Here is a 24,803-nt window from a genome sequence, read left to right as displayed (position 1 = left end):
GCCGCGGCAACGCGGGCCCCGGCGCCATGGCGGTGCCGAGCTGGCCGGACAGGCTGCGGGCCGCCGGCAAGACCGCGCTGGTGCAGGACGGTAACGTGGCGGGGGGGAGCGGGGAGCCCCGTCCTTCCCACCCCGTCTGCCCCGTGATGTGTCCTGGGGTGACGCGGGAGCGAGCGGGCGGGGGGCGGAGCGGCCGCCACGGCGGCAATGCGGCCCCAAGGCAGCGCGCACGCAGGGAGCCGTGTGGGCCCGGCTGCCCTCACCTCCCGCCTCGCCTCTAGGCAAGCGCAAGATCCACTACCTGTTCGAGGATGGGAAGGAGATGGCCGAAGAGTACGACCTGAAGACCAGTCAGTTAGTGAGTAAGTGGTGGTCCCAGGCAGCCCCCGGCAGACAGCGCACAGGGCAGCGAGTCCACCCTCGCAGGGCTGGGAGGGTGAGAGGGAGCACCGGCCCTGGAACCCATCACCCCTAAAGACAGCTGTAGCTGAAGCTTGTAGGGACAGCGTGATGGCTCTGTGACAGTCATGGCTTAGCAGACCTTGCTTTAGCCCAGGATCTCTCCCCAACAGCTCATCTATCACCACAGCCTAAAGGTGAATGCTGTTTGGATCGCATGCTGGGGTTGAAGATGCTTTTGGTGGCTTCTGCAACCACAAGCAAGCAAGGTGGCGGTTATGGCTCTTGTCCAAAACCACATCAGCTGTGGTATGGCACCTGTTGCAACCCCAGCACCCACTGCCAAAAAAAGTGAGGCACTGACTTTCTGACTTCAGGAGCATGCCAGCTCCCAGATCCACTCACACCAAAATGGGAAGGACCGGAATCCAGACCCATATCTTCAGATCATCTCAGTGTGCTGGGCAGCTTTGGCAATGGTTTACTGGAGTTCTTACAGAGCAGAATAATAACCCTTCTTCTCCCTTCCACAGGCAGAAAATGGCGAGAAAAGAACACCCTCGGAGGCTACGGCAAGTGGCAGGTTGAAGTGGGAGAGCCAACCTCACCGCTGCTGGGAGTGCTGGAGTCAGACCTCATAAAGGAAAGCAGCTCCAATGTATGTAAGGGGCTGCAGGCACCACTCCACCTGCAACTACCTAGCCTTGTACTTACAGCAGTAGTTAGTAGACCACAGATCACTCACAGCCCCAAGAGTTGGCCCTAATGTGCCCAACACTCTGCTACAAATCATCCCAAAGGTGCAGGGCTGGGTAGAAAACAGCTGAGGTTGTTTTGGGGTCTTCCCCAGATTTGTCATTTAAGTAGAGAAACTGTACTGCTGTGTTGGCCAACACATTCTGGCTTCTGAAAACGGACAGTCAGGGGCTAGAAAGCAGGGGCAATAACAAGGAAACGCTGGCTCAGGCACTGCATAGCAGGCTGCTTCTTAATTATAGCAGGGCCTGTTTCATCTTCACATCCCACCAGCTCAGGAGGTGTAGGTTTTAGTCTGTCACTGTCTTTTCTACAGACCTGAAACACAAGCACAGCCCTGCACAACAACCTGGGACTGAATCTATCAGGTCCCTAGGGTAGGCAGAACTCAGGATTCAGTTACCTGTGAGGAAGAGGCCTGGTTTCCCTGTAATCCTGTACTGAAAGACTCTCTGAACACTTGTGGCCCCCTGCAAGCGGGGCAGGCAGTGCCCTGAGTAAAGGCAGAGCAGTGCTAGGAAACGGATGCTCAGCCAGCTGCTTGAGTTACTCCGTAACGCTCCAGTGTGAAAGAAGAGCTACTCACATGTGCAGCCTCTCAAGGTAGTACAGGAGGAAGGGGACAGGGCAGAGAGGAACCATATGAAGGGGCCTTGCTAAAGGCACTTGTTTGCTGTAGCCTGTCTTCATGAGGAAGGACACCCTGAGCAGCTTCCAGTGGCGGATCCGTAACCTGCCCTACCCCAGGGAGGTCTACAGCGTCTCTGTGGAGAAGGAGCAGCGCTGCTGTGTTGTCCGGACCACCAACAAGAAGTAAGCACAGCACTGCCAGTGCTGCTGGTCCCCGGGGTGGGCTGGCACACGGGCCTGGCGACCAACTGCACGGAGGGGTGGCCTCTCTTCCCTTCTATCCCCAGCGTGCAAGGGCTGAGGGGCCTCACCTTGCAGCTGCCTGTCTCCTGCTGTCCAGTTTTCACTCCCAACTGCCCCAGACACAGTTATGGTAGAGCCCCTGAAGCTCTGTGCTGCCCTTTGCAAACTTACCTCATAGTTCCACTAGCAAGGTATTTGCTCCATTCTTTCCCTGTCAAATGTCACTCCCGTAGAAAAACGAAGATCTTGCAGAAGGTGGAGCATCCCACCTTCTCCCCCTCACACAATACTTTGACCTAGTCATTGTATCTCAGAACACACAGAGCTGCAGGATTCAACAGGCAGCGAAGCTGTGGGCACCCAGGCAGACAGATGCCCCCGAGTAAACCTGCCCCGTAGTCACAACAGCAGGGTGTCAAGCTGGAGGTAGCAGACAGGGTCTGCAAAGGAAGCACCACAATATTCTGCCAAAAGAGATTTGAGATGGGAAGGAAAAAAAGAGAAAAGGCTTTCAAGCATCATCCTATGCTGTGTCAGTACAAGGCACCTGTGCCCCAAAGCATTTACAGCCTCAGTGAGAGAAGCCAGGATGAGCAGTAATATTGGGGAGACATAGCAAGGAGCAAGTATTGGGAGAACAAGCGGTGATACTGTAAATAGCTTTCACTTGTCTTCCAAACTGGGATAACACACCAGTGTGGAAAGCTGGGCAGGCTGCTCTCAGCTCACCTTCCCTCCCCAACAGTGCTGTAGAACAGAGACGGATCAGATTCACGGGTAAATCCGACCCGGGTGTTTCTCAAGCTGGCGTCAGCCCTCTCTAAGCCGCAGTTTGTAGCTGGCTGTAGGTGGTGCTGTCGGCAAAGAACGGCTCCGCTGTGGCTGCTGAGCGCCTTCCCCGTTGCAGAAGGTCTTCAGGTAAAGGTTTACCACATCGGAGGCCACGGCGAGGGGGCGTTTGGGCCGTGCACATGAGCACACCTGGACGCTGAAAAGCAGGAGGAGGCTAGACATGAGGAAGCAGGAGTCTATCCCATAAAAAGAGCAAGCAATTACAGGTCTAGTACAGAAAGATGCTGGCCCAAATGCACACAGAAGGATTAACGGGGGAAGAGGGCTACCTTAGCAGGGAGACCTGTCTAGCAAAGATGAATGAGATTGCCATCAGCCACACATGGAGGTAGGACAGGAAGGGAGTACCTGAGCCTAAGTCCAACCACATACTGTCACAGGCAGGCTTATCTCCCAATCCTAGCAATAGCATGTGTATGTGGGAACTTCCTACCAATAGCATGTGTATGTGGGAAGTTCCTTGCCTGTGTAGCTGTAGTAGAATCATAAGGTACCATTGACTTCAACCTGTTCCATACCACTCTCAGGAAAGCAGCAGTCCCCAACAAGCAGTTGACACCTCCACACCTGTAGGCCTGTGTCAGAGAGAGATGAATGTGGAAGTTGAATATGAAACTTCCTGCACATGGAAGTTAAGGGCTTTTGGAATGAAAGCTGGAAGTCTCCTCACTGGGGACAAGAATGACTTTGCTGTCAGCAGGGAGCAGGGACAGACGCCAGCACCACAACACTAACTACAGGCTCCGGGATATCTTATGTCATTTCTCCTGGGTCTTGGCCAGGGCAAGGCACCACTCAGCAACTAATTCCAAGATAGCAACAAAGGCATGGAGTCCACAGAGAGAGCACACATCACTAGAGAAGAGAAAGGAAGCCTCGGAGCCTCTCCATCCCTTGGAAGTCAGCCACACTGCTTCTGAGCAAGAGCTGTGCTGACCGCCAGCCACAGGCACAAGCAGCGGGATGGGCTGCCAAGTCACTACTGAGTAGCTCAACTCTAAATTCTCAGCATACCAGTAGCAGTGTTCCCTACAGGCTGACAAAAAAGTGCGTTTCCAGTAGGAAAATAAGATCCACATATGCTCTGTAGATCTCAGGCTCAGAGTGCAATACTGCCCTTGGCCATGAGGTGAGAGGCGAGGGCAGAGAATCTGCCTGCCTCAGTGGGGATAACCACCCATCAGCTACCTCCCCAGCACAGGCAGGAGCTCTTCACTTCCACCAGTCACTCCCGCTCCCCCTGGCCACGGCAAGGGCTGCTCAAGTGGGATTTGCTTAAAACCTCTTGCTGTAAAATAAATCCATTAAACTAAACTCTAAAAACAAACCCAGAAAGACACCTCCCCAAACGCCAAACCCGATTCAATTATTGCAGCGAGAGGCAGCGTAATGTTAGGAGGAGGAGGGGGTGGCCAGGCAGATCTGGTTTCCTTTGATCTTGTCACAGATTTTAGTTTGAGGCCAGCCAAAGCCATTCTTCTCCCGTTCTCCTTAGTCCCGGGGCAGCAGAACGCTGCTGTTTCATTGATGACTCCCAAGGCCCTTTGAAACAGTGGTGGGGTTTTTTTTCCTGTGTATTGCTTTTTTTTTTTTGTCTAATCGGTAAGAAGTTAACACTTCCTTAACATGTCTTTGTGTTCATCTAATCTCTGCTGTTTAACCTTTGACATCTCCCTTATTATCCATGTCTGCCACCTTTTCCAAATACCGACAGCAGTGACAACACAGAAGGGTTTGAGCCCTGCGGTAACAGGCTGCGTGCATTCCTCCCGCTGCACCCGCACAGCCATTTGCCCTTTGTAGCTGTTTCCACTCTGACTTGGAAAACAAACTGCAATTTGGGCAGAGGTAGCTCGAGAGACTGAGCCTCACACAGTGCCAGCTGAAGGGAGAACCATCCCTCATGGCAAGACAACAGCCGCAGCCTGTTCTTGCTCTGCTCTGGGAACCTCAGTACCAGCTACAGGCCACTTCCTTGGAGAGGGTTGCCCACGGGAGTGCTGGAAGAGAGTAAGAATGCTACACAGGCACAGGAGTACTGCCCAGCATATGTGGTTCAGCCCCAGAGAGAAGCAGCAAATGCAGGACAAGCTGTGGCAAGTGATAAAGGTCTCAGGCAAATGCAGAGAGCTACAGGGTTCTGGTCCCAAAGCCTTAGGAAATCTCTTGGCTGCCTAGACATCTTAGAACCCCTCCAGTTCTGAGACAGACCTCCTTTCCTTCCTAGTGAGCAAAGGAAATGGTTTGGTTGGTGGAGAGACACAGGCTGGAAAGGGAGATTGCAAAAACTCCTCTATCCTCTACTTGGATGTGAGAGGTGATAGAGAGACTGAGGTAGAGACCAGGGAAAGAACAGCTGAGGCAGCTGGGAGTGCTGAGGAGCACCACGGCCACCATGGGGGCTGCAAGGAGATGCTGCAGAGCAGAGGTCCAGGGGACTGTGGGCAGCCATACCTAGAGCTCTGTGCCCTGGGGATGCCTGAGCACCACCAAAGCAGGAAGCTACCAAGGAAACACGGCAAGAAGTCAAAAGGATGAATTTAGGAAGGACTGCAACACAAAATGGTGCATCACTTAGGAAAGTAAGTCACAGAGCACAGGGGCTTTGACAAGAGCTAATGAGAGCTGGTACTTAGAGGGAATGAGAGGCCACGAGCTGTGACAAAGACCAAGAACACCTCTTGGTAGGGCTGAGCAGTCTGTTGCTAACCATGTCTGGCACTACTGAAGGGGAAGCTGGGGGCACCAAGTCTGCTTTCACACACCAAAGCCCTTCAGGACTTGGCCAGCTCTGATTTCCAATTTTGAGATTTGTTTCCAGTGCTCCTGCCAGCCTGGGGGCACCAGCAGGCACACAACATGGCACAAGGTCCTCCCGCCAACCCTGAGAGGTCTGTTGTCCTCATTGCCACCTTGTAGAAAGTACTCCATAGCTCAGCACTGGTAGTGGAGGAAGAGGACCCCAGCTTTCATCATTTGTGTCTCCTCTCTCATTTGTAGGTACTACAAAAAGTTCTCTATTCCTGACCTGGACCGATACCAGCTCCCCTTGGACGCGGCTGCCCTGAGCTTCACCCATGCCAACAACACCCTGATCATCACGGTGAGGCTTTAGCCATGCAGAACTGCACTTCGCTCTTCTGTGTCCACAAAGATGTTAAAATTCATAGATGTGGGGAAACCAGGCAGAGCAGGGAGATCTGCTGAGGGTCACTGATGAGCCCCCTTCCCTGTCACACAGTGGGAGTCTCAAATGACACAGGGCATGCTGACACTAGCCAGGACAGCCCAGGCCACAGCAGGGGCCCTGCTTGCTGCTCAAAGTGACTTGCAGGTGGAAGAATGTCTGTCATACCCTGTATCCCCTCCCCCAAGCCCAAGCAAGCCTCTGCTCTCAGTGACAGCAAATTTCTCTTGCCTTGGAGCACGTACAGTCCAAGGAAGTGTTGCACTTAAAGGTCTCAGTTTTGAAAAAAGATAAAGATTAAAAAACCCCACATGCTTTGTGTTGGAGAGGACACACCCACATACACAGTGGGAGAGAGAGACCAGCAAAACAGGCACACACTTGTTGCAAGGAGCAGTCAGAGGCAGACTGATGCTTTTGAGCATCAAGTGCTTGTCTTACATGCAGAGGCCAGCCTCACACAGAGCATGGCAGCAGAGCTGGGGGGCCTGTGCAGAGGAAATAGGCCAAGAGGAGCATCTTGAGCCCTGAGCTCAAACAGCACCTGCATCCACCATGAAATGCAGCTGGAGGGAAGACAGAGGAACTGCAACTCTTACCCTCTCTCTCTGCCTTTTAAAAAGGCATTTAGAAGTATATATATATATATCTGTCTTTTATGTGTGAGCATACAACCAGAGAACACACCAGGGGTCTGCATGCCACAGCTTACCAGGATATCTCAGAGGGGCTGGTGGGGGCCAGCACTCCACATAGGCCTGAAACGTTTTACTTGCAGTGTGAAAGACACTCCAGCTCTCACCCCATGTCTGTAGCGTGGTGGCACCACCTCTCCAAATAGGCTTTGGAGGCAGCTAGTAACAGAAAGGCCTCCCTTGGCAGGAGAGCCCCAGCTGGGCTGCTTAGAGCAGGAGCCCTAAGGCATTTGTTCTACAGTACCAGAAGCCAAAGGAGATCCTGGCTGCAGAAGAGCAGCTGCAGAAGGAGTTGAAGAAGATCAAGGCAGCAAACAGCGGGGATGGAGACTGCAAGACACAGTAGTCAGTGGATGCCAAGGGCCAAGGTAGGGGGCAGCTCACTGGCATGGCTCCATGGTATTTCTTTTGCCTTTTCTAATAAAAAATAGTCCTGTTGTTAACAGAACCTTGTGGAGGAATCTTTGTAGGCCCAGGGAGACAGCAGGGTGGTTGATCTCTTTACTGCCTGGTCTGATTTATGCAGACTCTTGTGATCCTTCCATGAAATGAGGGAAGCTGCAGCAAGTAAAGGAAGTGCCTCTCATCCACAGCCAGCAGCCCTCTCCCCATCCTCCATGAGCAGAGATGTAAGAGCTGGGTGGTTCCTCTTGGGAACTCCTTTTGTCTGCCACCATCCCCTGTGGAAAATGAGAACTCCTTCATGGCCCCCCCTTACCTTCCTGGGATGTACTCAGAGGCACCTCCCTCCTGTGCTGTTGTGCTAGGCCCTCTGTGCAGTCAGAAGGATGCTCTGGTGACCCCAGCAGCTCTGCAGACAGCACCAATGCTCCTGTATGGGCACACTCTATGATATGGAGTGAAGAGGAAGACACTCAACCGATTCCTCCCAGGTGACGCACAGGAACCCAACTGCAGCTGCCTTCATTTGCATGGCATGGGAGGACAGTGGGGACAGGGAGAGCAGCAGCACAGGCCCTTGGCGAGGGCACAGGCAAGGCCCTGTGCACAGGCCTGGCCAACCCCCAGCAACTCACCCTCCAACCAGTGACTGTCTCTCCTCCTGCACCAGCCATCCTTGTGCCATCACTTTCCATGTCTTTCCATACTAGTTCATATTGGAATAACTCCTACCCTAACAAACTCTACTTTTAAGTGTAACTCCCCTGGAGAGGACTGTTTTCAAACCACAAAAACTCCTTGAGCCTGGGAGGCATCCCCTGTTAGAGCCTCACTGCTGAGGCCACCTGAACAGTTCTCCCATGGGCTGGCAGAGCTCATCTGAGCCAGTGTGCCAGCCCCACTCACAGCTTCCCCGCTCCCCAGTGTCACCCCAGGTGTGAGGGTGCATCCTTCTACCCTCAGTCCTGGCAGCACCATGGGGCTGCAGCTCTGCTCCAGGCATCAGCCAGGAAGAACCTAAAAACAGCTGCAAGAGCATGGAACCCACTGACACGGGCTGCAGAAAAGAAATGGCAGGAGTGGCATTGCAGGAGGCCTCTCTTGGGAGGAGGCTGAGGCCTCTGGGGCATCTGCTCAGCTGACAGACTCGTTCCTACTCAGCCTTGCCCAAGTCCCGGTGCAGTAAAGACTCCCTCCTCCCAGCCCACAGTTGCACTGGTTCCTTCATGGCCTCTCCCTGGGGACATTGCCAAAGACATTTAAAATCTCCATTTCATTAAAAGACCTGTAACACACCAGGATCTGAGGAAAGCCATGCCTCCCCGACTCCAAAGTCTGCCACCTTGTTCTCTCTGGTCTTCCACCTGGTGCCTAATCACTTAACTAAAGGTCTCCTCCAACACAGAGCCCAAAGTGCTCCAAGCAATCCAGCAGCACTATTCAGCAATCCCTGATGCAAAGCACCATCTTCTCAGCAACAACTGAGAGTTACCAGTAACCCAGAGGTCCTCCTAGAATGACTCTCTCGGACTGATCTCTTGGGGGTCTACAGCTTTGAGCTGATGGAAGACTGTTACAGTCACAGCATATTTTTACAGCAGTAGGTCATTGCTTGTGGCACTTGGACCTCTGCCATTCACAGAGGAGAATACATAGCACCACAGTAGCTACAAGGGAGCTGGCAGCAGACACAAGTGGCCCAGGAACTGTGACAGGGAAGTGTGCTGGAAAGACTTTGCACTCTGAGCTGCTGCCTAGTCCCCTGAGAGCAGAAGGCTCCAGCAGGCAGAGGTTCCAGCAAACATCCTCTTCCAGTTTTTGTGCATCACAAGGGAAGAACAGCCTCTTCACAGTGGAAATTGCCTATTAAGTTCTAACAAAGCACTGTGCTGGGTGCTTTGCCCTGGAAGTGCTCCCAGTCTGTGATGTAAAACCTCTCCTTTGCCTATCCAGGATATCCAAACTCAGCCAAGTAGGGTTCATGCACCTCCTTCTCCGAGAGGATCCAGATCCCAGACACCACTATGTTCACCCACAGCCATCACATTGATCCTGACAGCACAGAGCATGCTGAAAACTACAGCTGTTCGGAGACTCAGCTGGGGCTCAGAGGCTGATAGAGAAAGGAGCAGAGCCCATTTCTATGTGCCTACAGGGCACCCCAGTAAATCGCACCACAGCCTGTTGCACTACTCCAGGTTGCTGTTTCATTTTGCTAAAAGTAGGCTTTTGCACTACTCCAGGTTGCTGCTTCATTTTGCAGGCAGCAGGACAGGTGCAGATTCTACTTTTTGAATTCTTGTCTAAAAAACAAGGTCCAAAGTCACAGGAACTGCCTTCAACGCAGCAGTGTCACAGGATTTAGCCAGGGAGAGAGATCTGCTGGACACAGAGAGCACCTGAAAATAGGCTCAGCCTCCTCTGCCCAGCCAAGCCTCTGTGACCAGCAGGTAACATCACAGCCCCTTCAGAACTTGAAACAAAACATACAATCTTCTTTTGTTTCCCTTCAGACTTTTATTTAAGCAAAATGAGACCATTTCAGCCCTGGCAGGTGCACAGCCTGACCTCATGGCCAGCCTGGGGAGGACACACACCAAAAACAGGGCTGGCTCTGACTTTTAGCTCAATTCTTTCTCTTGGGTGTGAAGGACAACACAATCAGCTGCCAGGAGAGCAAGCATGGATGAAAGGTGGGTCCCACTTCAGGCACTTTTCCCTTCCACCCATCAGTTCACCCCACTCACAGCCTAGACTTGCTTCACATGGCTCAGAGCTTGGCTGATCTCAACCTGACCAGCCCACACAGCTGACAGGGCATCCTGGCTCAACTTGCCCCTCAATTGCTGTATCCACAGGAAAAAAAAACACAAAACAAAACAAACAAAACACACGGGAAGGAAAAAGAAATAATAATAAAGTTAATAAAACCAACCCTGACTTGCACAAAATAAGAAGGGTAAAGAACAATTGGCCTTTATTTCCACTAACAGGCAGGTGAGGCCGAGGAAGTCTGGCCCTTTGTGCAATCTTCATTGTAGCTTTCTGGCAGGCAAAAAAAAAAATCCCTTCAGAAGCTCTGGGGGCCATTTCTCACCTCTCCTACCCTGTGATTCCCTGAGCCATGTCTCAACTCTGCTGAGCTGGGGTGACCAGAAGCAGCTGCGGTGCCCTTCACGGCACCGTGAAGTCCAGGACGTGCAGGGCTGATGCCAGGGCAGCGTACAGGTGGGTGGTACTGAAACGGAGGCAGTACACTGGGCTGCTCGTGGGTGAGGACAGGTGAAAGCTCTGCAAGAAAACAGGAGAATCAGTCTTTGAAAGAAGAGATCCACCCAAAGACCCCAGCCAGCAATACAGACACAAAGGCCGAGAAGCCTGAGGACAAGCAGCTTTTTGTTGTGTGTAGGTGAGGCTCCTCACCCCAAAGACATCCCCCTACCCCCTCTCTTCTTCCAGAGAGACAGGGCAGTGTGCTGCCAGGGAACAGGTGAGTGGCAGTGCTGCTGCCCGGCCCTACCTGCAGGCAGCGCGCCTGCCGCTTGTCCCAGAGGCGCACCACGCCGTAGTGAGAGGAGCCGCTGGCCAGCATGTGGTTCCTGTCGCTCCTGATGCAGTACAGGGCACTGTCGTGGGGCTCTTCCCACTCCCGGACACACTTCCTGCGAGGGCAACACAAACCAGAGAGGGGCTGAGGCTCGGCTGGCCCAGCCCGCCTGCAGGGGCCCGTGGAGCCGCAGGCGAGTGCCCAGGCAGGGCGGGAGAGCCCCGGGCAGCAGCAGCGGGGGCTCACCTGGTGCTGGCCCGTACGTCCCAGTAGCGGATGTAGGTGTCATACCCACAGGAAAGGAGGAGGGAGGGCGTTTCGTAGAAGACATCGAGGACTCCAGCTCCACGGTGGAAGTCAGTCCCTAAGCAGGTGAGTAGCTGACCACTGCAATGAAACGCAACACCACGAGAGTCGGAGCACAGCACCCTTCCAATTCAGCGGGCTGGAGCAGAGATGGTGGCACACAAGCCTTCTAGAGCTCATTTCTGTGATTTAATAGAATGCAAAAGCCTGCACAGTTTTCCTCTGCCTACCTCAGCTTGTGCTACTGGCTGGGCCACAATCTGTCATGGAAGAGATGACTCCCGCTGGTCACCCAAGAGGAAGAGCCAAGGAGAGTCAACAACTGACTCCCAGCAGGCCAGGATCCCTTTCCTTGGGAGAAGTGACCAGTATTCTGAATGATGGGGCTCCCTTTCCACAGAGGACAACACTCAGTCAAACCTCAATCTGCAACAGCCACTTAAGCTAGTCAATCCCAGCCCAGACTCTGTCCTACAAAACACACCGGGCTATTTCCATAGCTCTGACACAGGTCTCAGATCTACAGGTAAATCAGACTCTCCTGACCCAGTCTGCCGAGGCTGCTCACCCCAACTGCCTCCAGTTCCATTGCATCTGGGGCTGAACATGGCAGGTCAAAGGCAGCCATGACAGGGCTGCTCCAGAGAGCAGTTTTGGGGCTGGGTTTTTTTTGACCCCTTCCTCCTCCTTAATTCCTTGCTTGCTGTGAAAGAGAAAAAGCCAGATCTCCATGGAGCTCTAAGCCAGGTGCTTTGTGGCTGTATCACTCTGCTGTTTATTCAAGTGCAGAACCAGCAGCTCACTATGTGGATGGTGGCTGGTGAGGGCCCACCCCGCCCTGGGCCACATGAAATTGCATCAAGCACAAGGCACAACCCATCCCTAGTATCACCCCACCCTCTCCAGCACCACCCAGCCACGGCAGATTCTTAGGAATGGAGGGCACAATCTCCCTAGCTGCTCAAAACAGCCACCTATTGCAAACTCCTCTTTTCTTCTTCCTCCTCTCACCCTCTAAATGAAAACTGCAGGACACAATAAACCTTGAAGCACCTGCTTTTCAAACCCTGCTGCATGGCCACCCCTCTCCAGCAGGCTCTTGGTTCTCAGGACAATGAAGTGGTCCTGAAAGCCGACAGCACGGACCCTGCCGTGGGGTCACTCCCAGCATCTCCCCCCCATTATTTTGTTACTTTCTGCTCCTTGATCCAGCATCACACAGTTCTGAGGCACATCGCCAAATGCCTTAATTCTGTCTGTAATCTGGGCTAAAGCCCTCGTCGGGGGATAAAGACCACACAAAAGGAGAAATAGAGTCCCGGGAGATGTTAAAACAAGTAAACACCTTTGTGTCAGGAGAGAGAAATCGCTGATAAAGCAGCTTAGCGCCTCGAGCCCTGGTGTCCCCAGATCAGAAGGCGAGCCCTGGCCGATCTCTGCAGCCAGCACGCTTCTATGATCACAGAGCTGGCGGCATGCTGAGGCCAGCCTGTTTCCCCACAGTCACTCTCCAAAGAGCAGATTATGTAGAATAACAATTTCTTTGTGGCTGTGTAATTCCCTCCGTGACCGTGGCTGTGGGCAGCTACATTGGCCCTTGATGCCAGGGCCCTAGCAACCATTTAGAGAGGCCAACCAGCCCTAGCAATGGCCCCCCCGCACAAACCTCTCGGACAAGCTTTAACATCAAGTGCATGAATTAATCCCCCCCAACACGAATCCAGGGGTGCTGGCTTATTGGACTTTGTTTTTCTCCAGGCAAGAGATCGAGGGGATTCCAAGCTTCAGCCCTTTGCAACCTTCTCACAGTGCATTAACCCTTGGAAGGTTACTTGCAAACCAATCCAGTAGCAGCTCTGCACCTGTGTGAAGGTCGAGAGGTTGAAGCCTTCAGAGTCTGAGCACCAGGAGCAAGAGCTGTGGGGTTTGGCTGCAGCAGATGGGTCTTCAGCTCCACCGTGGAGTGAGACATGGACAGGCACCCCAGCTCTGGCACTCCTCTGCCCCTCCAAGCACACAGATCCCCTCCATCTGCCATTCTGACAGGCCAGCATGACAGATGGACATGCACACAATCCTTCTCCAGGCTTCCAGAAAACCTTCTCCATCCTACGAGTCACATGTGTGGCCCAGAGTTGCAAGCCATACAATGGAGGTATGAGGAAGAAACAAGAGTCCTTGGACTACATGTGAGATGCATAAGGGGCCAGACTGCCCAACCCACAGAGTCCTCTGCTAGCTGCTTAGGCAGGAGCAGGGAGTTACTCACAGGAGATGAGGTATCTCAGCAAGTCCTAGCAGCTTGGACTCCTCTCTCCCCACCTGTGCATGCTACTGCTTGGTTTGTTTGTTTTGCAAGGTAGCCTCTGAGCACATGGCACTTCAGGAGAGGAAACCAGGATGGACAGCTGCACATGGGCCATGTAGGCCAGCAGCACATCTGGTGAACATCTCCCATTAGCCAGCTGAAGCCTGTTTGTGTTATTTCCCCTCCACCATTTTCCCTGCTAATACACCTTTAATATGTAAAGGACTGTGAGCTCAGGGAGAAAGCAGCATTGTACTGAGGGAAGGTAGCAGGATGCAAAGCACATCCATGGATCTTTTACTCACCAAGACCAGCCCTCTTCCTCTTCTCAGGTGCCTGAAACAGGTACAGCAGATCTCCTCACAACCTCCCACCTCTACACAAGCACCCATCACACCCAGAGTGAGCCTGGCCTCACTAAAGCTTGTCTTCCATCTCCCAGACCAGACCTCAGTCTGCATTGTTGCAAGATGACAGCAATTTTTAATGGTAGCCTGGTGATACCTCCAAGTGAAAAAATTCAAAGGGATCAGCGAAAAGAGAGTCTGGATCCCTGCTTCCAGAGCTTTCTGTGCAACACTGACCACCCTCCAAGTGCCTTGTTCCCAGCATTTCCCTGTGCCTTCACACTTCACTGTAGTGGTGGTAGCCAAGCACCCCAGCAGAATCACACCTATTTTCCTTCCTCCACTTCCCTTTCCAGCCTATGCAACAAAAAAGAAAACATAGAATAAGGAAAGAAAAGGATTAGCTTTTCTCTGAAAGCAGGAAAGGAGCAGAGATAATTGCAAGTTACTGCAGTGAAGCAAACCGTGCTTTGCTGGTTTGTTAATCAGGTCCATTTTCCTGCCCCAAGAGCAGGTCAGCCAAAGCAGCTTTCACCAGCAAGGTCCAGCCCTGCAGACAGCAGTAGCCCTTCAACAGTTTACACAAACAACCCATTAGTTGCTACAGTGAAGCACTTCTAGTCTGACACCAGGGCAAAACCATACTGTGCTGTGCAATGGGCATGCAAACCAAAAGATCTGAGTGTTCTGGCACTGACACACTTAAATTGATAAAGATGCAGGATACTAATAAAGTTTCCCCTGTTATTCAGCAGGTTAAAGTGTCTCTGGACCAGCTACCTCCACTCCCTGCAGCATACACAGTCATGCTGAGTCCATGATGAGATGGGAACTCTTTGCCACACCTCTCCCAGGCTTGGAATCACAAGTTAGTGCCTGTAAATTGTCCTGTCCTCATCATCTCCAATAGTCTCTGCCCTCAACTCTGTGCCAAACAGCTTCCACTGCCTAGGGAACGAAACCCCAGACTAATCCCTAAACCCATAAAGGATCAAGAGAACTCATCAAGGGGCAACAGAAAAGCAGCAGATACACCTCAACGATGGTTTTCTAGTAACTTCCATCAGCAGAAGACACCTATTCAATGAGGGACAGAAAGAGATGTGATTTATCTTGAACCTTCTTTCTCACCAGCTTCCAGAGACTGCCAGCAGCAGCCAAATCCAGTAGAAAACGGCCTTTTCCTTTCCTTTGTGGGTCCTTTATCACCCTTTGCACTCAAATACCTTCCAAAACCCAGGCAGCTGATTCCCCAGAACTTCAGAGGCTGGTCCTTGTTATGCACTATGAAGGTTACCGAGCAAGTTCAAGCATAGGAAGTCCACATCACCTCCCCGCCATGCCCCTTCCTCAGCAGGCCAGGTAGGTAGCTGTGCAGATGGTAGGAGTTTTGCTGTTTCCTGCTTTGAACAGCTTGGGTCATTGGCACATAAAGTGTCAGGGTTCAGTCCCAGTGCTGGGTGGCACCAGCAGAAACAACTCTGTACCAGTGGAGCTCTGTGAAGCAGAATCACCAACGTGACTGGTTTGTGAATCACAATCATCCAGGTTTCCTAGAAAGATCAGTCTAGAGCCAGAGCTCTCAGCTTCAGCACCTTAACCACAAACCAGGTGAGCCAACACAGCAGCTACAGACACACAAGTAGGCCTCTGGTGCAAAACAGGAAACTCACAGATACTCCCACTTCCTCCCACTTGCTCTTAAACATATAGACAGGCTGAAATTGATTCATCTCCATCAATCCTATGTTCTTCAGAAACAAGACTTAAACAAATTACTTTAAAAATAAGCTATTTGTTTGCAATTATCACATTTCATTCTTTTCCCTTCCATGCTGGAAATCTAGCCACGAGCACTGCTGCTGTGGTATCTCCAGAAAGTCTCTAGTCTTCTAGCCTGGAAGCCAAGTGAATGCCCAAGGAATGAGAGAAACAAGCTGGTTCAAGTTGTTTGGTGGAGTCCTTTCTTCTCAAAAGCAGCTTAAGGCTCTATTCCTCCTCACTCCAGCAACATGAAGACAAAATACGATCAGTCATGGCAAAGCCCAGATGTTTATTTTCCAGATCATCCATGGGATGCTGCTGTCACCAAGTTAAAGCCATACACAGCCTCCCAAGACACAGCGATTATGGCCACAGTGTGTGGCCATAGATTTCACTGACACTTTGCTGATAGCTGGAGTTCAAAAAGGAATCTGCACTTCTTTTCCCTGTACCCTGCCCATTTGCTGTAGGTCTTAGCCAGCCAATACACATGAACTAGACTCCAAAAGCTGGGATGGAACAGTTCCACACTTTTCTCCACACCCTCGGTTTCTGGTGACTCCAACTCACTAGAATTGATTTATAAAAATATGCAAATTGTACAAAACTGCTGAATTCAGAACATCTGCTGAAAACAGAGATGTCCAAAATTGAGGACATTCCCATTGGCTCTGGAAACCTCATCTGTGAGCTGTGATCATTCATCAGAGAGCCACTGCACGTAAGCAGGTGACTATTCAGAAACTGAGCAGGGCTTTAAACCAGTATTTTAGCCCCAGTAATTACTTGTAACAAGTCAGGTGGGAAGCATATACTTCTCTCTTAGAAAAAGTGGGAAGAGCACCATTCAGTCTAAAACACTGGGATATTTGGGCTGAATATCAAAACAGAGAAACAACATTCATTTAAAAACAATTCCCCAGAGTGCTGCATTTGCACAATGTGGAGAGCACACAAAAAACAAAGGGAAGAGTTGAGCTGTTGTCTTTTCCAGGAGCTTTGCAACAGCAGCTGAGGTACCCAGGGGACACAGCAGCTTATGCCAAGAAAGGAAAGGTTTGGTCAAGCGACGTCTATAATGCACATGGGGAGAAGCATAGATCCCTGGCAAAGTTATTCGTCATTGAGTTATCCCACCTCAAGGCTACCCTTGCTTATCCAAGGCTACTAATTGCTGCAGGGAGATGTGGGATTGGCTTGAGGAATTTTGAGGCATCACCTCCAAGTGAAATGGCTCCGAGATGTTGTTGTGATTGTCAGGAGAAATGCCTCCCTCTGCTTCCTCAGCGCAGCTGAAGGGGCTCGAGGCAGTAGGGGGGAATGACACCAACGATGGTTTGAGACTGTGGTGGGGGGAAGAGACAGAAGAGGGAGTTTTGCCTTCTTTTCTTCTGCTTTCTCTGAATCAGCCCACACACGCTTTAAATGGTCCAATAAAAAGATACAGTTTCTTTACCTTTCCAGCTCTGGGACCCTGTGAGTTTTTGTTGTTCGGGTTCCCGTAAGGTTAAGTTCAGAGGATAAACTGACACGCTGGGCTATGGGAAAAAGCCAGTTTCTTCAAATAAAGCCACAACGGTGCAAAAGAGACCCTGCTGGGGCTTTTATTTGGGAAAACAAACAGAAATGGCACCAAGCCCTTCTGCTTTATGAACCAATTTAACTATAAAACCAATGTTCTCCCTCTCGGGGGTGAGGAGGGGAGAGAGACAGGACATGACAATAGTCCAAAACCTTGAGGAGGGAAAAAAAGAAGAAGATAGGACAAAAAAAGTTGTCTGTCCTCTTTTCTTTCTTGTCCACGGCTCCTTTTCTTAGCACACGTGTGTTCTTGTAAAAACGATTAGATTGCAATTTGTATAACATGGTGACCCCCAAATTCAGACATTTAACCCCTTTTCTCTGCAAAGAATGTCAAGAATGTCTTCTCTGTCTTTCTTTCCAATGGGAGGAGTAGGGGGGAATTCTCTCAAACTGTGATTTCGTGGAGGAAGAGAAAAAGAGGGAGGCGAGGAAAAGAAGCAGGGGATACTCAAAGCCTCTCGCCTTTCGCCCCGCTTGTGTGGGAACAGGCGGCCGCATTGCTCCCTTTCTGGGCAGAGCTCTGCGGGTCTCCTTTAGTGGGGAGACAAAAAAATTGGAGAGTCCAAATCAAAACAAAGCCATCTGTTTAAATGAGCTACCGCTAGCCAGTGGCAGAGGGGGTTCCTCATTCACTCCTTCCCATTCTTCTCTCTTGCCTCTGTTGATTCTCTCTCAACCCAGGGAAAAATAAAGATTGCTTTTGCTTTGGCTCAGAGGGATGAAACTGATTGATGTGCTTGGAGTGTCAGCCCCCCACCCACACTTTCTGATTGTCTGGGGCCTTGTAAAGTTGTCATAAATACGCCTGAACAGGAGTGCAAAGGCCACGGCATGCCCTGGACATGCACACATCCAAGGGGCAGGAGCTGGCTTCATGCTCATCTGCAGTGAGACATTGCCAAGGCTGCCCTGGGGAGGAAAGGGTTTAGGATAAGCACCTGTAAGTTCTTCCTCTTATAGCTGTTTTAAGTTTAGGTTAAGATGCATCAGAGCCTTCTTAAAAGGAGGTCAGAAGATGCTCAGTGTATGTGAGAGGGTTCAGAAAGACAATATCCAAAAAACCCTACCAGAAACAGGTAAGGAATCATAAGATCCCAAATGATTTTGAGAACACGTGCACACCACAGAAAACACATTGCACAGATGAGGCTGAACCTATCCATTACAGCCAAGAGACGGCTCTGAACATAATAGAGTCTCCTAAAAGGAACAGCCAGACAAGAGACCACCACTTAAGACGCTCCCTACCGCAACTAGCTTTCTCCAGCACTGGCTCAAGTAGTTGGCCATAGGCCTGGTGTCTTGTCTCCAATGACATCCAAGACCTTGGAGCAAGGGAATCAAATCCTACAGTTCACACAGAAAGAGCTACAGAACTGGGAGTAGGAATTCCCTTTCAGCCTTTTGAAGTGATTCATTCATGCCTGAATTACTATGTTTATATCTAGTCTTGCTGCCCAAGTCACAAGTGGTATTGCCAGCTCCACAAATAATGCTTTTCCCTTTCCCTGGATTTACATCCATCTCCATCCTACTCCGTTCTCCTTCCTTACTGCAGAAGGAATGGTTCCCAAGGACCAAATTAAGAATCTGAAGACAGATATTGTGTCAAACTGATTGAATATGAACAGGCCAAGAAAGGGTTTGCCTGAAGACAAGAATTCCCCGGTCTGTCACTTCAGCAACCCTTTTTCCTTTGAATTTCAGGAGGAAGCCATGGCATTTGCATTCCTGATGAACCAAAGGACATTTCAATGGGAATATCCAGAAGGGATGCTTTAAAAAGAGTAACCAAAGCCACTGGTGGATGGGACAATCAAATAGCACAGCAAAAAACAAGGAGAGTCTCATGAAAAGAAAACGAGCAGCCTGAGGAAGCGCAGCTACCTACGGATCATCTCATTGCAACAAGCGGAAGCAGTAGAAGACACACATTTGCTTTCACTTACCCAATATAAGCACAGACCAGAAAGCTGTTTGGCTCACTGTTAGACAAGTTCTGGATTAGTTACTGCAATTTAAAACACGTTAGCCAAGACAGAGATGCTGAGAAAGACGCTCAAGCCTGAATGGAGTAGGGAGCCTCTCTCGCACAAAGCCTGGAGTGTTTCTTTGGCAAAAGAAGGGATATTTAGCATGATGAAACTGTAGAAAAGAAAGGTAGAAGACTCTACATCTGCAACATGGTATTGTAATTCTTCTGCCTTTCAAATCCCACAAAACTATTATCAGTACCAGGACAATATTTGCAATCGCTTGTCTTTGTTACCAGAGACATCCACGCACTCCTCTGTGACTGGGTAACTCCAGTTTAAATGCCTGCATGAAACAGACTCCCCACACTTCTTGAGTCAGTTATTTTGCTTTCCATCTAGCATCTCCATTTGCTTCCTTCACCCAACAAGCTCCTTTTGTTACTAAATTAGAAGGTCTCAACCTTATTTAAGCCTTGGAGAAAACAATTTCGAGAGACTTTGTTTTAGAACACAAGGCTAAGAACTCTGCTTTTGCATCTCAGGCCAAGCCTCTACATTACCAGCTTCTCTTGCAAATATTTAACAAGCTTTATAACCAAGAATCAGATCTGCAGATTCTCATTTCATGTATCTACTTCCACACATAAAAAACTCTGAGTGTGACAGGATGCAAAGCCAAGAGGGGCTGGGTTTAAACAGGAGTGCATCAGTAGTGATCAGCTAACCTGGGTGTTCAGTGCCATGTACTGCAGCTGTCAAATTACATTTGCTGTAAGAACAGCACAGGGAGCCCAAGTTTTAAAGGTCTCCCTTTTTGTTGGCAATTGCTCCCATTCACTCACTCAATGACTCAAGAGCCACCAAAGTGGATGCAGATCAACACATGCTGAAATTTGAAAGATGGCAACTAATGTTAGCCTGCCTCAGCACACAGACGGGGTAACCTACCAAGGGGCCCTGGGAAGCACACCCCCGAGACCAAGCAGCAACAAGTTAGCGAGCTTCAGCCAGCTGCCTGTGACAGTAACACTCATCCTGAGTCTCACAGGGCAAACACAATGCAATAGCACTAGAGGCAAATATAGATTACAAACCTGCTCAGCAGCTGCCTGGCTACCCCAAATGACTCCTCCCCACCACCAGCCACACACCTGAATCTTCCTTCTCCTCTACTCCTGAGCCACACTCATGAATCCTCTACCTCCCACCTCCCCAGAATGTGCAGACATCAAAGGCACCTGCCTTGAACACCTGAAGAGCAGAGGGGCCTGACAGTCAAAAAATGCAACTCTGTATCTTCCTCTTGTGTGCACTCTATTTTTTAACCCCCCCCCATCTCTTTGAAAAAGGTGGCAGAGATAAATGGAGAACAAAGAAACAAGAAAAAGCCACAGCTTTGACCAACACCCTGCCTATTACTTAAGGGGGAAGGAACTCTTCCGAAAGAGGAGGAAAAAAATGTGCTCAGACACAATGGCTCAAAAGGCCAGGCAGCAAACCGGGCCACTTTGTACTGCTAACAAGGGAAACCTAATTACAGGAAGAGGGCAAAGAGGGACAGATAAAAGGGATACAAAATTTCAACATCTGTTGCCATAAAGGGATAAGAAGCGGGGAAACGCAAAGTGTCAGTTTGGTGTCAGTGACGGCGTAAAGCCACTTTCAAAGGGCTCAGGAGAGGGAGAAAAACTCGACAAGAAATTAGAGGGTTCTTAAAAAAAAAAGCAAAACTCAAAAAAACCCCATTCTGCCAAAAATGCTTTCAAAATGGGGGAGGAGATGGACAAAGATTGGCTATTTAAAAGGCAGAGGATCTGGGGTGGCTTGCAGGGCACAGCTAACTTTGGCTGTTTTCACAACAGCTCTTGTGCCCTGCATCTGTCATGTTGTGTCACAGGTAAGGACAACACAGGACTTGTGCATTCAAAGTGTTTAGAGCACGAGGACTACCATGCCAGACAAATCACAGGTCCACTTCAAACAGCAGGCTTGGCAGAACTGCTCCAAGAGTTGCTGCAAAGCAACCTCTGAAGTATCCTACCTTATGGAGCAGCATCCTTGAGGCAGGGCCATCTGTCACCTAAAGATACACAGCCCACCACGACAGGCTGGGGAGCAACAGCACTCTGCAGGCAAAAGACAAATGCTGGCCTTGGAGCTGTTCCCAGTGGTGCATCACCCTCATCTCTCAAGATGGTTAAACTCCCAAAGGAGATGGGAGGTGGGAAGAAAAGGAAAGAGGAACAGGATCTGAAGAAAGTTTCCTTTTCTCTTGCTTGCCATTAACCAGCTCTTCTGCCAAGCCACACATGAGCACTGGCAGATAAGAGAGGAAGGTCTGAGCAGAGAAAAGCAAAAGGGAACAGAGATACCTGACTTGCAAGAGGAGGCAACTGCCAGCAAAGTTATTCACAGCTCCCCCGCCACGCACCCTCCTCAATCCTCAGTGGCAATAAGTGCACAGCAACTTCCCTGCATCTAAAAGCGATCAGATGGCACAATGTAGCATTTTTGGGATGAGACACATCCTCCAGAGGTGCAGTTAGCCAGCTTCAAAAGCATAAGAAAAAAATCCTCCTGCTTATTACAGGAGAAAGGGCCAGGTGTAGCAGCAGCTGGAATTTCAGCCATCAGAGACAGTGTCTTGGCATCACACGGTCATTCCCCTGCTTTAGACCCCCCTTAACAACTGCTTGTTGCTGCCTGTTTGGGCTTTGATCCAACGCCATCATCTCAGCAGAGTCAGAAATGAAAGACAGTTGGGGGAGTGGGATGCAGCAAGAGGCGTTGCCTTTCCCCACTGTCCTCCCTGCCAAACCCACCCCAGCCCTTTTCAAAGCCCAGAACATATTTCCAGGTGAAAACATTATCCACTTCCTCTCAGAGGGATGAGAATGGCTGCCCCAGGGTCAGGGAACAGCAAAGATCACAAATGTGAAAACATACCATGACCAACAGCTACAAGCACCAGCCAAGGACTTATCTGGCCTGGAACTAAGAAGATCAGTACACAAAAGGTTATTTAAGCTTTAAATCCTTTTGTAGCATGTTCCAGCTCTCAGCTGTTGGGGGAAAAGACCACCTACCCCAAGGGAAGGGAATACAACAGGAACTGCTCCAGTGACACTCATACACATGCCCATGCAGGAAAGAAAGACCAGCTAACTGAACTAACTGGTCTTGGATAGCACTAAACATGGAAGTGGTGTCAAGGAACCTGCAATGTAAAAAAAAAAAATGTCTTGAGCATGGCTCTACCCTGCATCTTTGTGTTTAACAGAGAAGTTGCCTGGAATCTACTCTTAGAGATAACATCCTTGCCACATCCAGTGTCTGCAGGTCAGACTCTGGTCCTTTATGGCCACAAAGCAAACTTGGGAGGCCTGTCTCTGCCTGCCAGGTGTTACCAGGAGACAACAGGCACAGGAGGACCTTTCAGTCTTGGTCAGCTCTAAGATTTTGGAGTTTCCATGTCATGCTCTAACTTCTGGAATCTGACCAGGGAGACAACATACACAAGACTCAAACGAAGAAAGCATTTCCCTGTGAGATCACTTCTGACAACTACTGGTGCCTTTGAAAATGAATTCAAAGTTCTGCTGAGGAGAAGACCGGTTTATGGAGAAGTCAAGACCTCGAAGGACAGCTCTGTACTCCCTCACTATGAACAATCACATCAAGCCTCACATGCTAGTTTCACAGCCATGCTCCTTACTCAGTCTCCTGCCCTGCACATGCTGACGATGCTCCCTGCTCACACACAGGTTCCTGGAGAGGAAAAGACCCAGTTGCAAGAGAGGCCCAGTGGCCTAGGTTGTCTTGCCTTTTTATTTGCCTGTCACTCAGGCTTTGATGTTATTGAAAGATCAAACTCTGCTGTGCCTGTTCATTACCTTAATCCTATTTTCTATACAGCTTTATTATCTCTTCAGGCTTCCTTGGGAAAGGTTGTCAGAGAGGCTGGGGCAGGGGGAGAGGGTTGCCTATCTCCTCACCCCTGTCAGATGCCTCTATTCAAGAACAGCTGGAAGACTTGATGGACAGAGGGGCATCCCAGCACAGCCTGCATCCTTCTGGGGTACTCCAAAAGGCATCCCTGAGCTCAGTCACTGAGGAACACGCACCTTAGCTGAATGCACTGGAGTTGCCTTTCCTGCTCTAGCTTGTCCTTCGGGAGATGCAAAGTCTTTTTTTTTTGAGAAAAACAAACCGTTTTATACTCATATTTGATGGAATTGTCTCAGACAATCTAAACTACAGGGAAGGCAACTGGCCTCACATCAGCCCTGTATCCATACCAATCCTCCTCAACCTCTTTTCCCCAAATACAGCTCTGCTGATACCCCTGAGGCCCCTCTCAAGAGCCCACCAGTTCACCTCAATCTTGACAGCATAATCTGTGCTATGCTGTGGATAATCTGTGCTGTGCCACTCCTACCCTGAGCATACCAGTCCTGGAAAGCTGAGCTGCCGTTCAATAATCCTGTCAAATATTTGCTATCTGTCCATCACTACACAAAGACCCCCAGGCTGAGAGATTCAAATTTGTAAGCAGTTGAGTCTCACATCAGGATTTGAGAGCCCAACATTTCCCCAGTTGCTAAGGTCAGCAGCTTCACCAAACAGGAACTACTCCATTTCCCCAAATCAGAGGCCACAGCAATTAACCTCCTCAATGCTTATTATGACAGAGAGAAGACAACATGCCTAAGTCACTTCCGTAGATAACCTGCTGCCATCCCTCAGGCTTCTGAGCACCACAGACAGATGGGTGAATGGGCGATGCAGGTACCTTCCTCACCCTTCTGGCTCAGACTGAAGCATCAACTGAGGCAGATGAAAAGGAAGATTAAATGAGCATATTCTGACTGTACATGGGTAACGGGATGAAATCAGGATGGTCATGCCATCAACTAGAAAAGCTGAGAAGAAAAGTCAAGCAGCTCCTTATTTAACCAGAACCACCCCCCCCACACACATCTTTCCACATGTTTGTTACACCCGCAACTCCATCCCACATCTCACGTTTAAACAGCCCTTGCCTACATAGACTAAAGGAATGACTTCACAGCATCTCCAATGTTGTATTTCTCATTGTTATTCACTTTCCTCATCAAGTCTCTTCGTGTAAACTGAATGCTCACTCACCTCTCAAGGTCCCAGATTCTCAGAGGTGAGGTATGTCCACAGCAGGCTGTTCCCGTCACAAATGAGCTGTTTAAAAAAGACAAGCACACAAAATACTCTTACTAATCCTCACATTCTGACAAAACAGTGCACGAGCAAGTCAGAGAACACAGGCTAGAAGACAGATTTTGAATTCTAGCTCAAGATTATTTCAGCATGTTCCACTGCATTTGACAAGGGGCAGGCAGCAAGCTGCAAAGAGGTGCTCCGGAGCTCTACAGATGCAGCAGGTTACAAGCACAGAGAATTGGCAGGACATAAAGCTGTATTTGCAAAGGGAAAGCCTATAAACAGGAGCAGCTGTAAATTAAAACGACATTTTCCAAACAGTTAGCACAGTACTCAGCACATCTCATACATAGTGCTGTCAGCTGCAGAAAGACCCCATGGAAAACTCCCTGGTACTCCCTGCTTCGTGTCTCCCTTCTGTTTGCTGGCAACTTCCGAGCACAATCATGGATTGGCTGCACCATCACAAGCCTGACAAATCCCACAACAGAGATCTCCAGGCCAGTCTGCCCAAAGCAGGGCCAATTTCAAAGCTGCATCAGGTTTGCCCTCCCCAGTGTTGAAGCATTCTCTATTAGAGGCAGCAGAGTTCTCCTGCAGCAATATTTGGC

General features: G+C 50.0%; 2 protein-coding genes across 3 annotated transcripts in view; one reads left to right on the top strand and one right to left on the bottom strand.

The window, feature by feature from the left end:
• Positions 1 to 24,210, bottom strand: part of POLL (DNA polymerase lambda) — a 37,723-nt gene extending 13,513 nt beyond the window's left edge. For both annotated transcript variants that reach the window (XM_062000919.1, XM_062000920.1), the window contains exons 1-4: positions 24,145 to 24,210; positions 10,958 to 11,098; positions 10,685 to 10,826; positions 10,262 to 10,455 (exon numbers count right to left, since the gene is read on the bottom strand). In XM_062000919.1, coding sequence (XP_061856903.1) covers positions 10,262 to 10,455; positions 10,685 to 10,826; positions 10,958 to 11,042 — 421 coding nt within the window. In that variant the 5' untranslated portion in view covers positions 11,043 to 11,098; positions 24,145 to 24,210. The remainder of the gene's footprint in view (positions 1 to 10,261; positions 10,456 to 10,684; positions 10,827 to 10,957; positions 11,099 to 24,144) is intronic.
• Positions 12 to 7,190, top strand: DPCD (deleted in primary ciliary dyskinesia homolog (mouse)). The gene is made up of 6 exons (XM_062000923.1): positions 12 to 90; positions 282 to 362; positions 933 to 1,057; positions 1,835 to 1,968; positions 5,881 to 5,983; positions 7,004 to 7,190. Exons 1-6 carry the CDS (start codon positions 27 to 29, stop codon positions 7,106 to 7,108), a joined length of 612 nt encoding a protein of 203 aa, XP_061856907.1. The 5' UTR covers positions 12 to 26; the 3' UTR covers positions 7,109 to 7,190.
• Positions 24,211 to 24,803: the final 593 nt, after the last annotated feature.

Source organism: Colius striatus, chromosome 8 (assembly GCF_028858725.1).
Source record: "Colius striatus isolate bColStr4 chromosome 8, bColStr4.1.hap1, whole genome shotgun sequence".
Classification (NCBI taxonomy): domain Eukaryota; kingdom Metazoa; phylum Chordata; class Aves; order Coliiformes; family Coliidae; genus Colius; species Colius striatus.
The sequence above is the reverse complement of the archived record's forward strand: the minus strand, read 5'-3'. Positions and strand labels throughout refer to the sequence as shown.

Excerpts from the sequence above, each read along its gene's own strand:
- DPCD (XM_062000923.1), top strand. The coding sequence starts at position 27 with ATGGCGGTGCCGAGCTGGCCGGACAGGCTGCGGGCCGCCGGCAAGACC. Across the intron at positions 1,058-1,834 it reads TAAAGGAAAGCAGCTCCAAT|CCTGTCTTCATGAGGAAGGA; the intron begins GTATGTAAGGGG and ends TGTTTGCTGTAG. Across the intron at positions 5,984-7,003 it reads ACAACACCCTGATCATCACG|TACCAGAAGCCAAAGGAGAT; the intron begins GTGAGGCTTTAG and ends TTTGTTCTACAG.